The sequence below is a fragment of the Alosa pseudoharengus genome, unplaced genomic scaffold (genome assembly GCF_046254945.1).
Source record: "Alosa pseudoharengus isolate Yale_2024_CS ecotype anadromous, Long Island Sound unplaced genomic scaffold, YU_APseudo_1.1 YU_APseudo_1.1_scf_24, whole genome shotgun sequence".
Classification (NCBI taxonomy): Eukaryota; Metazoa; Chordata; class Actinopteri; order Clupeiformes; family Clupeidae; genus Alosa; species Alosa pseudoharengus.
Window position 1 is genome coordinate 16,481,362 of NW_027468689.1, and position 15,349 is coordinate 16,496,710.

General features: G+C 40.9%; 1 protein-coding gene across 1 annotated transcript; it reads right to left on the bottom strand.

The window, feature by feature from the left end:
* Positions 1 to 12,953: 12,953 nt before the first annotated feature.
* LOC143141962 (keratin, type I cytoskeletal 18-like) lies at positions 12,954 to 15,081 on the bottom strand. The gene is made up of 6 exons (XM_076302640.1): positions 14,715 to 15,081; positions 14,494 to 14,576; positions 14,088 to 14,244; positions 13,829 to 13,990; positions 13,550 to 13,675; positions 12,954 to 13,444 (listed from the first exon to the last, which is right to left on the bottom strand). Exons 1-6 carry the CDS (start codon positions 15,051 to 15,053, stop codon positions 13,220 to 13,222), a joined length of 1,092 nt encoding a protein of 363 aa, XP_076158755.1. The 5' UTR covers positions 15,054 to 15,081; the 3' UTR covers positions 12,954 to 13,219.
* Positions 15,082 to 15,349: the final 268 nt, after the last annotated feature.

Sequence of the window (15,349 nt, forward strand, 5' to 3'; positions counted from 1 at the left end):
TACCTTCTTATACGTGATTTCTGCAACAATGGTAGGCTAGCCTACTGAAAACGTTTGGATATTCTGTTATTTTCTGCTGTTGGCTAAATAGATAGACACACATATAGGGAAAACACTTGATATTGAATTTATGTGCTACAATGCAGGCCTGTTAACTGTATGACAACAGTGGTTTATTTAAACTACATCATAAGAATTTATTTCGTCAGTCATCATGCTCATTTTAATGAGTAAGAATGAAAGTTCTGCTGTATTTATTGCAAACAACATTCCGCGATATCTCCCGCGATGTCTCCCGCGAGTCACGTCAGGCAGACTAGCCTTTCTGTCCGGGATGAGCTGCCCTCTGTTGTAGCTCCTCCCGGCTAGCCTCTGAAGATCACATTTACGTAGAAAGCCAGACGAAAGTCAGACTCAGACAAGACGAACAAGCCTATTGCTTCATGTAGCCTAACTTTTGTAAACCAATAATAAAATAAAAGATACAGGCAGCATATTTATTGTATTCCAATTTCAAACAATGCACATGTTAAATCATTTGATTGAATAAGGTTACAAAAGAATGTAGACTGATGTAAATATTGAGGGTCACCATGACACAGTCTACATTCTTTGTAACCTTATTCATCAAATGATTTAACATGTGCATTGTTTGAAATTGGAATACAATAAATATGCTGCCTGTATCTTTTATTTTATTATTGGTTTACAAAAGTTAGGCTACATGAAGCAATAGGCTTGTTCGTCTTGTCTGAGTCTGACTTTCGTCTGGCTTTCTACGTAAATGTGATCTTCAGAGGCTAGCCGGGAGGAGCTACAACAGAGGGCAGCTCATCCCGGACAGAAAGGCTACAGTCTGCCTGACGTGACTTGCGGGAGACATCGCGGGAGATATCGCAGAATGTTGTTTGCAATAAACACAGCAGAACTTTCATTCTTACTCATTAAAATGAGCATGATGACTGACAAAATAAATTCTTATGATGTAGTTTAAATAAACCACTGTTGTCATACAGTTAACAGGCCTGCATTGTAGCACATAAATTCAATATCAAGTGTTTTCCCTATATGTGTGTCTATTTATTTAGCCAACAGCAGAAAATAACAGAATATCCAAACGTTTTCAGTAGGCTAGCCTACCATTGTTGCAGAAATCACGTATAAGAAGGTATCCCTTCGATTTCTGTTTATTTTCGCATATTCCAACATAAGGAAGCAGCATGAGACTGCCGTCAAAATCGTCATGAGGTCATTCCTCCCAAATGGCCCTATCACGTCTTTGAACTGACGTCATGAGGGTGTGTTTTAGCTCGTGCAGCTCGTGGAAGGCAACTGCAAGATCTGTCTGCAGGCTAACCTAGCCGTAAAAACCTTTCTCCGAGTGAAAACATCATCATTCCGCGTCATTCACGTCACGTAATGTGTGAGTCAGAGGTCGGAAACTGGGGCTGGATTTTGCTAACAGAGTTGCCCAGTTAGGGGCTCGTCATCACTTTTGTCGTCACGTTGTAGTTTGTTTGTAGTCCATGTGGCCTTTCATGTCCAACAGTTTTAATGTGAACTTGTGAATTTGCCCTTTTTATCACTTGAAAAGCTGCATATCTTTCTTTCACGAGCATCTTACACTATATTTTAAGCAAATACAGTTGTTTGTTTAGGATTAGTGAGTGTATGTTTTACCCTTTGTTGTGGCATCCGTGTTTGTCACACATTCAATGGCAAAGCACTTGAACACTTGCTGTTGGAAAAACAAAGTAGCCATGGCGGCGGTCCTTGTCATTCCGAGGTGCTCTGAATGCACCATAAGACTCCCGCGATATTTTAAGGCCATGTGACATGGTGTCACGGTGGTAAGTCCCTCCCCGGCTGACAGAAGTGGGACAAAATTTCTAACCAGTATGCATTGCGTCCATCCCAGTATGCAGGGTTGCCAACTCTCACGCATCTGGCGTGACACTCACGATTTCAGCACCAATCTCACGCTCTCACGCACACTCAAGAAATGTCACGCCAAATCCATTCTTTTTTTTTGCAATCCGTTCATTTTTTGTTGATGACTAGACTAGACCACAGCATTGTTTCTAAATGACAGGATACGAGTTTAAGGCATATATGTCTAGACCAACAGCAGGTAGTTCTAATATCAGCCTACAACGTTCTCAGCGCAGTTTTCTCTGATTGTTGATTCGCTGACTGTTTAATCCGGTCCGCGACACCTTCACGGAACACGCTGCTATTTAGACATGAGGCAGACCGACATAAAGTGTGGCCGCCCATTCTTCTCTAGGAACTACTCGCGAAGTAGCCTCACAGACATCACATGAAATAACTTTTTCTCATCTTTTATAAGGTATAGCGGCTATTTGCTGCGATAAACGGTTCGCGAGAAAATTAACTTTCAAGAAATAATCATATTAGGGCGGCTACTATAGCTCTGCGCTCATTTCAATTCATATAGGAGGAATATTTCACAAACTTTTCGTTCCACACATGACAAACCGTAAACCAGAATAAACAGCAGACCTTACCGAACACAAAGGTGTAATGCAATCCCCTGTACAATAAGTCGTTCCAGAGTAATCCGGTTTTGAAATTGTAGCAAATTTCTATATGGTCTCCACAAAAGTGTCTTAAAACTGAGCTGTGCTTAAATACCTACATATGTGTAAATATTAAAATCAGAGGATATACAGCTCATGGCTAAGAGTCGATGTAGCCATAATGATTTGTTTTCACAAAATGCTAAGCATGCATGTATTTAAGTGTCTTAAAAAAGTGTGCTTATATTGGTCAATGCATAATTTCATAACAGGCCAAATAGAAAATAAATGTTAAATGTTAAATATAGCCTAGACATAATATTAAAATCAGATGATGTAGGATAGTATAGAGTTAGATAAAGTTGGATGGCTCCAGAACTCACACCAGTGGATTGGGTCTTAAAGGAGCCACACCACTTTTATGACACTAGTCTGTTGACCTTTAGATTTGTTATACTGGGCATGAAGGGCAGGCCAATTATGAGTTCTGTCCAACATTGATGGTAGGTTTAGAAAAAAAGTCAGCACATTTTAATCATATTGCAATAATACCAATAACCGTGATCATTTTGGTCATGATTTTTCATCAAATGTTCATACTGTATCTCTAGTGGCTGGTAGACTTTGGAATCCACCAGCCACAATGGTAGGTGGAAAAAAATATTTTAGGCTATTTCCATCCCTGATACATATGTACACTCATACACACATTCATAAGTCTCAATCTGTCTATTTCTTTCCACAAAACTTGCCAGAAGTCATCATTTTTCAATTTTTTCTACTAAGCTACTACCATTTTCAGCTGGGCAGGGGGACCCTTTTCATGTCTGTGCATGCCCAGGGGCCCAGTGGCTCATAATCCTTCCATGCCACGGGGTTAAAACACTGGTCTTGTTTTCAAGTGCAATCAATAATTTAATTGTACATTTTGAAGAAACTTTTCCATTCTATTAGGTTAAAAAAAAAAAAAAACACATAGTATTTAGCAAAAAAGTCAGGAGACAGACATTTTTAAAATTAGGTTTAGGGAAAAATTTAACGCACACGCACTATGACTTCACAAAATCTCACTCCAGCCAAACACCCAAAGTTGGCAACCCTGAGTATGCATTGTGTTCAACCCAGCATGCATCACATCAAGTCAGATCTGCACAGATCTGCCTCAAGACGAACTCGCCTACTGTAAAACCGTCTTTACGATAAATGGGCCACGCAAACCCGAAAAGCATGCCTCTCCGTCATTGGCCGGCCCAAAAAAATGACAATTTAATTTGTTTGTTTGTACTTAAATTAACGTGAGCCTACGATAGAATGGAGCAAAGCCTCCTGGGAATGGGGAATGTAATACCTCCATGGTTTCTGGTTTATCCCGGTTTATCCAATGAACCGATTGCAGGTCAAGTCTATTTACAGAAATGTAGGGGGATAAATGAGCGGCCCCTCGTCTAATGGCATGACCCTATAATCGATCAAGTTCGAGGAAAGCTACAGGAGTTTTGACAGTCGATGGATTTGCGTGGTTGCTTGCTGTTTTACATATGGATGGAAGGCAGAGAGAAAGGTTAGCGGAGCTAAAGCATTAACGTTATTGATATGTAGCCTAGCAGGGGCGTAGATTTGCGTCGGGACCGAAGGATGTGTCCCCACCAATGTCAAATTACGACTGAAATGTCCCCACCAATATTCAGGTTGAAATGGGGGGGAAAGCGCTCACATGCGCTACACAAAGAGTTAAATAATTTCTCACTTCAGTGCTGCGGATCATCTCGTACAGATCTTGTAATGTGCAGTAGCCTATAAGGGTAAATCGCGCTGATTTGAAGTTACCTATAATAACTACCAGTGAGCCGCAGTCTCCTGCGCAGCATGCAGCGCTTCATCTTTACTTCACTACAAGCATGAAGTGCGTCCAAATTCACCCATTCTTCTCTGTTGAACTCCTCGAGAAGTAGGCTACTCATCACACATGTGTCACATGAAAGAGCCTTTTCTCAGTTTTTAAACGGTGCTAGCTAGTCACTTTTTTCTGTAATAAACAGTTCGCGAGAAAAATAACTTCAAGAGATGTAATAATTATGACCGTCGCTAGCGAAGCGGTCATATAGGGATTGTCAAAGTTTTTTTTATTTTTTTATTTATTTATTTATTTTTTTTCCGTCATCTACTTCCTGAATTTTTGGTCAACGATACCCGGGACACCGAACCACCGGGGCACATGAAATTTGGTGGGTATGTAGCCACACTAGACTTTTACGGAAAAATGTCGTTTCGTCCCCGGGGGCCACTCCACCCCCGTGCTGGGCCCCCCGAACCGCAAAAAAAGCAGTTTTTCCTAAATAACTCCCTGAACCGTGGCACTGAGGATGAAGAATCTTTTATGGTATGTTGGTCTCAAGGGCCCACATCAACCTGGCCCATAATCACTCATTTGTGATTTGCACCCCCCCGGTAAAAAATGAAAATGCAATATTATTCTGCTTTAATCGCCCCTATCTTCAGTTAAGATGTTCAGAACTGCACCAAATTTTATGTGTATGATTGACCTGGCATTCTCTGGGGGTATGCCAAATTTCGTAGAATTTCATCCATGGGGGGGGTCTAAAAAAAATTAGGTTATGTGTACATTTAGTGACTGTACACTCATTGGCCTGTAGATGGCGGTGCACACATATACACATGCACACACACACAGGCACCCACATACTATCGGTATTAGAACGGCCGATACATAATTACAAATTCGGTAGGATTAAAAGAAAGCCATAATAAATATTCATCACCATCATCATGGCTGCATTTCCAGTATTGGCGATAAGTAGTCGTTTGTCCACTAGATGGCGCATCGTTGCAGTGAGACGTAATTTTGTTGGAAGTTAAAAGTGGGTTGAAAAAAACAATGGACGCTTCCTACAAGGACTGTAATTTACCGCAGAGAACATCTAATAAGGATAGGACGATGTTCACATGGAATGTAATTCCCACTTCTCCTTGAAGCCGACATAAATCTGAGGATGTTTATCGGACATGCTTGGTTTTTACTGCAGGTACGTTAATCTTATAATATCAATAAGGACCTTACCGTTAGCGTTGGTTGAGTGATGGAGGCCAATTTGATTGATTGCATTTGTAGAAAACTAGAACTGCGGATATACCAAGCAAATTGATAGCAGCACTGTAATTGTATCTTTCGACTGTCATTTGTTGCACGTGCTACAAAAATCATTCTGTGCAATGGAAGATTTACCAACGTTACTGATACAGTTTTGTCTATACATGCGTGAGACTAAGACGCCTGTTTATTTCGTTTTAAGTGCTTGTAGGGTGTGTGAGAGGGGAATCGATGTGCTTTGATTCCAGCTTGGTAGTTGTAGTCTGTGAAATTAAAAAGCACGTGTGTGTGAAGTATCCAAACAATGACACCTTCATTTCATTATGGTTGCTTTAGCAACACACCTGTGTAGTGGGTCCCATTTAGAAGTGGCTACTTCATTCGCGCTTTCCTTAACTCATGGAGCTGCATGAATTTTATTACAACTTTTCGCCACAATATGGCAGTTTAAGTCCGCTTGATACTTTAAGGCGTAAGCCATTGGTTTCCAAAGGAGATTTTATTTGTGTCGCCAGCATAGCCTATTGACAATTTATGTTGTAAATAGGCCTACCTTATAAGCCTACCTGTAGCTTAGGGAAGCTAACAGCTTTCTATTAGGATCTAGTTTGTTAGTTACAGTTTTGTCATAACTCCCTGATGCATTTTTGCATTTAGAATAGCCAGAGCGTGGATATCTAAATCGGAAAATTAAACAATATCGGGTGCCATGGACTAGGCTGGGTGAATGATATTATATATTTTTTGATTTCTTAAAAGATTGAGCTTGGTCTGGTGAAAGCCAGACTAGCCATGGACCTCAGTTACACAATGCAAGGGAACATGAATCAGCCTATATTTGCACGAACAATAACGGACAACAGTTCTTCAACTTTGGCCCGTTAAAATGTGTGAACAGTCTAGCGACGCATTTCATCAAGGCCCATTTGGACATGTCAGTTATTTGCACCACTAGTTACATGTAAAACAGCATTTCGTTTCAGACTACTGTTACTTAATTTGTGCATTAACAATAACGTTTCAGACTACTGTTACTTAATTTGTGCATTAACAATAACGTTTCAGACTACTGTTACTTAATTTGTGCATTGACAATGAAGTATTACATGAACTAAAGATGACTAAAATCTTATGTAGAAGAAGAAACATTCACAAAAAATCCATCCATCAAAAAATGACCTTTTGTTTTTGATAGCTGTTGAAAACGGCATGGAACTGACAGAGATGTTTTTGTTCATAAACAAACAAACAAACAAACAAATAAATACATAAATAACATTATGCTGATACCTTTTGCTTTTCCCAAATACAATGTAGCCTACAGGTGTAAATGACCTTTCATCAATCAGTTGCAATGGATGAACTGTGATGAACTGCCCTACTTGTGAATGTTTAGAGATTTTAAAGGTTTTATAACAATGCTACATCTTCTTTGGCTATTCTACAATCTATTCAACTTTTCAGCACCAGTAGGCTACTTTCTGTGCAGCCGCACACACACACTCAGGCATGCCAAACAAGCATACACAAAAGTTTCAAGAGTGGGGGATGGAGTAAAATATGGAGGCAAATTGAAGTGTGATTTATTTTCGCGGAACGGCTGTACAGGACTGAGCGGTGGTCATATTTTGTACCGCAATGCGGTACATCTAGTTATTCTCTGCGCCAGTCTCCACATCCATTCGTCTCGGTGGAATATCGTAATCCTACACACTCTTCACGCAACACATGACAAACCATATATCAGAATAAACAGCAGACCTTACCGAACACAAAGGTGTAATGCATTCCTGCGTATAGTTAGCTGTTCCAGAGTAATCCGGTTTTGAAATAAATTATAGCAAAATTCAACATGGTCTTTCGGCTGCATTTCCTAGAACTGTGCTTACATCACCAAGATATCTGTAAATATTAGAATCAGAGAATATACAGGCAGCTCATGTTTGTCAATGTAGCCTTAATGATTTCTTTTCACAAAATGCTAAGCATGCATGTATTTAAGTTTCTTAAAACTGAGCTGTGCTTAAATGGGCATGATTTCATAACAGACCAAATAGAAAATAAATGTTAAATATAGCCTACATATCTGTAGCCTACATATTAAAATCAGATTATGTAGGCTACACAGTGTAGTTAGATCAAGTTGGACAGTAGCACATTTTAATCATGGATAGTAGTTGGACAGTAGCACATTTTAATCATTTTATATATTGGGGGGGGGGCGGGGGCACTCAGGCTGATAAATGGTTTGTGGAACTCGTTGGAACTGTCTGAATGTAAGCATTCAAAGTGCCTGTTTTTTTTTTTCAATTATTTAATTACCTGTGTGGCTAGGCCTTTTTTAAATGTATGCAGGCAACTATTGGAGTGCTATGATACCCAGATATGTCCTTGCATGATGCTTGAAATATTTCCATCCACCCACAAAGCTGTTTTTATACTGCACTGTTGCATATCTAATTCCTTACACATTTATTGAAAGTGCCTGGTTTGTGGTTGATTGGCTTGTTGTATTGCATTGGCACTATATATTTTATTTGTGCTATACATGGATTTCTATGGAACGTCACGAAAACATGCGTGCGCAACCAAGAGGCAGAAAGCACCATAGAACAGCATAGAGCAATGCAAAAGAGCAAAAGAATAAAATGAGTTTTTGTGCTGAAAACTGCACCAATTCGAAATCACGATGGTTAGAGAATGTTAAATATGTTCAATATCCCTAACGGAATGCATGTCTTCGCCAAAAATGACAAAATACGATGTTATATTAATAATCCAAATGAACGTCAAACTTTGAAATATAGTCTGAAATGAGATGTTATTATCATTGAGACAACAGGGGTATACAAAAAAATCCGATTGTAGCTTACAGCAGCCGACTATTTAGGTTAAGTTTATAACGTTGTGGACGGCCACCAAGCGTCTTCTGCCTCACGGCTGTGCGCGCATCTAGTTTTGTTGGTAAACGGGAAACCCGTGTATTGATGTGTGTTCATGTTTGGGGGAGTTGGGAGGCGGGGCCGGTGCCGTCAGAATTTTCCCGGTGGATTTTAGTGCCCCATTCCGCCCCTGGATAAAAGTAACCCAAGGATCAGCATGTCTGAGAGGCACAATATTTTGGTTTGTTTGGTTTGTTTGTTTGTTGGTTTGTCCAAAGGGACTTACAAAATAAAACAAAACAATAGTAAAATAAACAATACAATAGTAAAATGAACAGTAAACAGTTCTAAAAAAGTAGGTAAGACTACATTAAAGAAAATAGCAATAATAACAATAATGTCAATGCAATATCAATGATCAGTAATGAAAATAAACAATACCATACATATAAATGTAAATACAGTGATATGTTAAATGCATTGAATGCATGGATAAATACTTCAGAAAATGGTTCTTTTCATTTAAAATATTGCAGTCTGTAATTTTGTCAGTGAAAGCCTTCATTCCCATTCCTCACGGCCTCTTTGAAGACACGTGCATTCTAACCTAACCCCTCTGTATTTGACCCCCACGTCCTCCTTGGCTTGTGGATGGTGAGCAGGGTCGGTTCAAAATATACATAAACACAAAACACATACACAAAAAAACAGTACCGTACAACCTAGCATGAGTTGCTGCAGCCAACCGCCAGGGATGGACAGTATTTCAAATACAAAATAGTATTTTGTCATTTGTATTTTATTCTGTTGAAGATACTGGTCTTCGTATTTTGTATCAAAATACTTAATAGGTGTATTTTTGTAGTTTAAAAATACTGCTAAATATTTTGGGTAAAACAAATAGCCTACATTTGGTGATGTGGTAACATCATAAAAGTGCAAAACAATGAATGTAGCCTCTGACTGGTGCCGACTTTGTAATTTGCCAAGACTTGTGCTCTTAATATTGAGATTCAGAAAGATATCAGATACAAGACAATACACCCCCCCTCATACCAACCTCAAGTTTCTTGAGAACTTAAATGATTTTCTCAAGTCTCTTGAGAATTTTAATCATCTAATCGGAAGTGGTTATGTAGTTGCCTTGCCACATTGCTCAATCTGGGCATGCATGACATGGAAGTATGCAAAGTGATATCATGTTTCCTTTAAAAAAGTATTTTTAGTACTTTCAAAATAGAAACATACAGTATTTTATTTTGATACATGTTGTGGCTGATGTATTTTGTAGTTTATTTTGACACACTTAATTAGGGTATTGCATATTTCATTTTAAAATCATTTAAATTTCAAAATCATTTAAAATCAACAGCTAGAGAAGCCAGGCAGCTACAGTGCTACACTCTGGGGGCATGAACATGGGGCAGCTACAGTGCTACACTCTGGGGGCATGAACATGGGGCAGCTACAGTGCTACACTCTGGGGGCATCTTTTGCTGTGACTGTAGCAACTCGAGCTCGGTAGCACCCACTGTTCTCGTTTTTTTCTCATAGTAGGCTACTCAGTGACTTAGAAAAACAGAGATCTATGTGAAAAATGGCCAAACTTGGGAGGGCAAGACACAATGCTTGGGTGGGTTTAACCCACGCTTGCCCCTGCCTAGAGCCAGCCCTGTGGGATATACTACGAAGCACGTTAGACATATCTAGGCTATGTAGACATATCGAGGCTTGATAAAGCCTTGACTCGGGGGTATACGTTAAGTGATACTATGATAGCAGTTATGTGATATATTTGTCAAACTAGGCTTTCAGCTCAGATCTGTGCGTGTTCTTGGTGTTGGGATGACGTTGGCCAATCGTGAAACATGCAGACGCACAAGACCGCCTCTATTTAAAAACAATTACTTCCGCATTCATGAGTGATGGCTTAATCTACACTGCGGTAATTTTTTGTGTCTAACCTATAACATCAAATAAATCTTGTCATCAGTTGTTGTATGGTATGCACGTCCATAGTGGGATATTTGCACGCACAGCACTATTAAAGCGCATTCGAGATCCAAAATGTTAGTAGAGGCGGAGTTCCACCTGTAAGATATATGACGGAGTCCTACACGTGAGATAACTTCGTTTTTAAGACAATTGATTGGTCAGTGTGCGGTAGATTACACGATTTGCGCTATAACTTAGCACATAACCTCCTCCCGACCAGGTTTGGTTGACAGCATAAGATACCATGGTGATATAGCGACACTAAAACAGATCGTGTCACAGCATACCCTGACTTTGAGCGCAACATACCTCGCTAACCCACTAATCGAGATTCGTAGTACACCCCACTGATGGTGAGATCACAATAACTATAAACAAATGAAAACAATTACATAGGTAAATAATGGCCAGGTGATGGTTGCATGCAGGGGCGCTGCTAGAAACTTTGGGCCCTATGACAGACAATACACCCTGGCCCCTGGTTGCCCGAGTCAATGTATTTGCCTTGGAATGTGTTTGTGCTTTTCCCACCTGATTCAAAGAGTGCAGCTGACGTGTTGTGACTGGCGTCTCTGTCTGGCACCATCCTGGGGCCTGTACTACGAAGGGAACTTAACCTACCCAGATGTAACCCAGGGTTACTTTGTTAAACCGGGGTTGACAAAACCTGGTTATCTTAAGTGGTGTTAATCGGTACTACGACGCTGATTATGAAGTTGATTTGTTGAGCCGGGGTTAACCTAATTGGAGTTTGTGCGCGTTCACATAAAAGGGGCGGGTTGCAGCGCAAGTCACCACTTTCAATGATGACGCGATCACCTTATTTTACGGATGAGGAATGCACAATTATTATGACAAGTTATGAGGAATTAAAACCCACTCTACGACAAAAATCAAATACGTCGGCAGTGAACAAAGCAAGGCAAGGCTGCTGGCAACGTATTGCAGATCGGGTAGCCTAAATGCCTAAAAGTAAAGTTTTATTTCCACATGTTCTTCAAATATGTGTTACGGAGGATTAATAGCTTGCGGAATGTCTGAAATGAGTTGAAATAATTAAATTGGATATTTTGAGTTCATAGAAATGCCTACAGATGCAACACAATTTAGAAGTGGGCATATAGATTACAGTAGTAGGATAATTGAATGTTTAAGTAGCCCCCATTGACTGATTTAATGTATGCCTAATCCTGTGAACATTTCAGATGCAACACCATTGCCAAACGCACATGGCAGCAGGTGAAAATGAAACACAAACACATTATTCAGAATAGTGGTTTATAGTCATAGCTTGCATTAATATTTCTTAGGCCTAGTATGCTTATAGCCTTCACTTGGCCTCTGTTTTACAGCTAACAAGAAAACGGTGTCTTTAAACACTACTGTAAGGCACCAGAGTGTTTTACAGTAGCAGATGAGTTGGCCATCGCAAATAATAGTGGAAGGCCGATTATGGAAGGGGTTGAGGGAGGCATTCGGTCGGATTCTGGTGCTGTGGAAATGTGTAGCCTTTATGTGCAGGGTAGGCTACAGTAATATGACATTCAATTCAACAAGTTTGTTAAAATGGTGATTTTAATTTGTTAGGCCTACTGTAGGCTATGTCCGATTTATTTTAGGCTATTCTTGCTCAGATGTTCAGCATACTGTAGCCTAGGCCTATGTCTGATTTATTTTCGGACATAGCCTACAGTATTCTTGCTCAGATGTTCAGCATCACAGATTAGATGGAATACATGAATGTCCACGTAAGGGCATTGCTATGACGGGTGACATTAGAGACTTCTGCCTAGATCATCTGACAAAGATAACGAATTCCTTCGACTGACAATCTATATCTTCATAGAGAATATCGTCCGGGTATATAATATATATATGGCAGTCTCTAAAACCCCTCGCCCTGCGAAGAGAGCCCCTCACGATTTGCGCTCCAATGTCGTATGGATCATCCAGGTACGCCGACATTGTCTCGAATTGTTAGTGGAGGGGTGGTACTTATAAAGGTTGTGGTTAACGGAAACCTCGGGTTAACCAAGAACATAACCTGCTCGGAGCAGGTTAGAGATGCAGCGTAAATTGCCATGGCAGCATACCTCGGTTAAAAAATAGGCCTATCCACCTTTCGTAGTAGGCCTACGGGTTAATCGGGAAGTTACGCCACACGTGATCAAGTTACTCTCGAAGTTACCCAGATAAGCCAGTAACCCCGCTTCGTAGTACAGGCCCCTGGTCTCTAAACAATTATTGTCTCTCATGATGATGGTAGCGGTTAAAATTATTTTTTAGTAGGATTATTATTGTTGTTGTTATATTGATTTGATATTGTTGATTGATTTAGTTGTTTTTTTAAACATGCATTATTATGCCATTTATCCAAAGCATAAAGATGAAATCATTAACGGAAATAAAAGACCAACCACATTTGCGTTGCAGGTCAAATCATATGCCTTTATTTGTTGACAAATAAAACAAAAAAAAAACACATTTGTGTTGTTGTTTATTTGTTGTTGTTGTTTGTTTTATTTTGCTGGACTCTGGGCAGGGCCATCAGGCTTATTAGCCTTGTCATCAGGCTGAGCTTTGTCTTCTGGTTTTTCCTTTGGGGCCACTTCTTTTCCCTTGCTCTTCTTAGCAGGCTCCTTCTGTGTGTGTGTGTGTGTCTGTGTATGTGTGTTTGTGAAGGGGTTGCATCCTCACGTGCTATCGATGCCATGCAGCAGTTTACGGTAACTCTCGATCTCAGCCTCCAGCTTCATCTTGACGTTGAACAGGGCCTCGTAATCGTCGGCCTGCCGCTCCACCTGGGCCCGCACCTGGCTCAGTTCCGACTCCAGCTGCTGCAGCACGCGGTTGAGGCGGCCCAGCTCGTGGCCATAGCGGCCCTCCGTATCCCGCAGGTTCTCCTCCAGAGAGAGAATCTGCAGTGCAAGATAGACAGATATGAGTGTGTGTGCGTGCGTGCGCGCGCGTGCATGGGTGCTGCTGGGGGGGGGGGTTGGGGGGTGCAGCACAGCATAGCCTACCATTTGACTCATAGCCTGCACATCAATCTCTAGGGACTGTTTCTGGCGACGTAGATCAGTTAGCTCATTTTTGCTGGACTGGATCGACTCTGTATTTTTAGCCACTTCAATCTTGATATTATCAAACTGAGAGAGAAAGAGAGAGAGAGGTAGAGAGAATATGTATTAGAACATATTGTAAGTACTTAAAGTGTTTTAAGTTTAAGTCTTTATTAGGTTTTATTTGAAAATTCAAATTATTCGAAACAAAATGTGTGTGGTGACAATTGGTAGGCTTACCCTCTTACTATACCAGGTCTCAGTGTCCTCACGGTTCTTATCAGCGACCTTCTCATACTGAGCGCGAATTTTGTTGAGGGTGCCGGCCAGGTTGGACTTAGGGGAGTCCACCTCCACAGTGACGTCAGAATCCTTTACCTTCAGACGCAGCGACATCACATCCTATGGTGGTGATTGAGAAGACATTTGCAGTTCAAAGCCAAAGATACAAAATGTAGGTAGTAAGTCATAACGTAATATATGTCAGGGGCTAACTTACATCACGGTGATCCTTCTTGAGATAAGCCAGCTCCTCTCTTACGGCCTCGATCTGACTTTCCAATTGCATCTTGGATAGTTGAGTGTCATCGATGACCTTGCGCAGGTCGGCAACGTCCCTATCCACATTCTGACGCGCCACCACCTCGGTTTCCAATCTGTAAAGTGATATGGGTCAGCAATAGTATACTCGTCAAAATAATATACTTTTTTATGATATGCATGTTTCGATTCAATAGGCTAAAGGATACTGAAATTGCTTTTCCCATTTTGACGTGTTGCATAATTTATTGCGCCATCTTGTGACCATGACATTATGGGTTTGAAACTTCAGGCTTATTGAATGTAATTTCACATTCGTTGAACAAGATTGTTCTAGGTGGACCATAAATCGAAGTATAATTTACTTGTTTTTGAAGTCTTCGTTGGCCAGTTTGCTGTTGTCAATCTGCAGAATAAGACGAGCATTGTCTATGGCCTTTTGACGAACCTGCAGGGAACATTATGTTATTATTATTATTATTATTATTATTATTATTATTATTATGCTATTATTATTAGTATTATGTAGCATCTTCCTATGTTGAGAGGATGACTTGTATTGCTGTTTAAACGTGGAAAAATTTACCTGCTTCCTGAGCTCAACCAGGGGTTTCTCAATCTCCTCCCAGTCATGATCGGTCATCTTTCCTCTCCTCTTCAAAATCTCTTTGATTTTGTCCTCCAGCTCCGTGTTGGACTTCTCCAGTTGGCGAACCCGACCCAGGTAACCAGACAGGCGGTCGTTCAGGCCCTTCATGGTCCGCTTGTCATCAGGCTGGGCCGAGGCGATGCTGTCGCCATCTCTCTTCTGGGAGTCGGGGCGCAAAGCGCTCCGGAGACCCTGCAGAGTGGACACGGACGCACGGGAGTCCCTTCCCCCAGCCCCACCGAACATACTTGCGGAGCTTGTAGGCTTACGAGACATCGCGATCTGATTGATAGAGGATGGAGGTGACACTTCTATAGTAGTTACCTGCTCAGGTATGTAGTGAGGTGTCGATGCTAGAATCCTACTTATACCCACCCACCCATCCGGGGCGTCTAACAGCTAGACTGAATTATAGGTTTCTTCCAGCTGACCGGGAGAACCTGTAGTTTCACCAGCATTCACTTTTCTCGGTATTTTCCACGTTATGCATAATTCATTAGGGGAGGCGTGTGCTTCACCTTAATAAGCAGGCGAGGTTCTTCACCTCGCTACCTTGCATGCCAGTCTGCCCG

Excerpts from the sequence above, each read along its gene's own strand:
- LOC143141962 (XM_076302640.1), bottom strand. The coding sequence starts at position 15,053 with ATGTCTCGTAAGCCTACAAGCTCCGCAAGTATGTTCGGTGGGGCTGGG. Across the intron at positions 13,991-14,087 it reads TCAAGAAGGATCACCGTGAT|GATGTGATGTCGCTGCGTCT; the intron begins GTAAGTTAGCCC and ends TCACCACCATAG. Across the intron at positions 13,676-13,828 it reads AGACCTGGTATAGTAAGAGG|TTTGATAATATCAAGATTGA; the intron begins GTAAGCCTACCA and ends TTTCTCTCTCAG.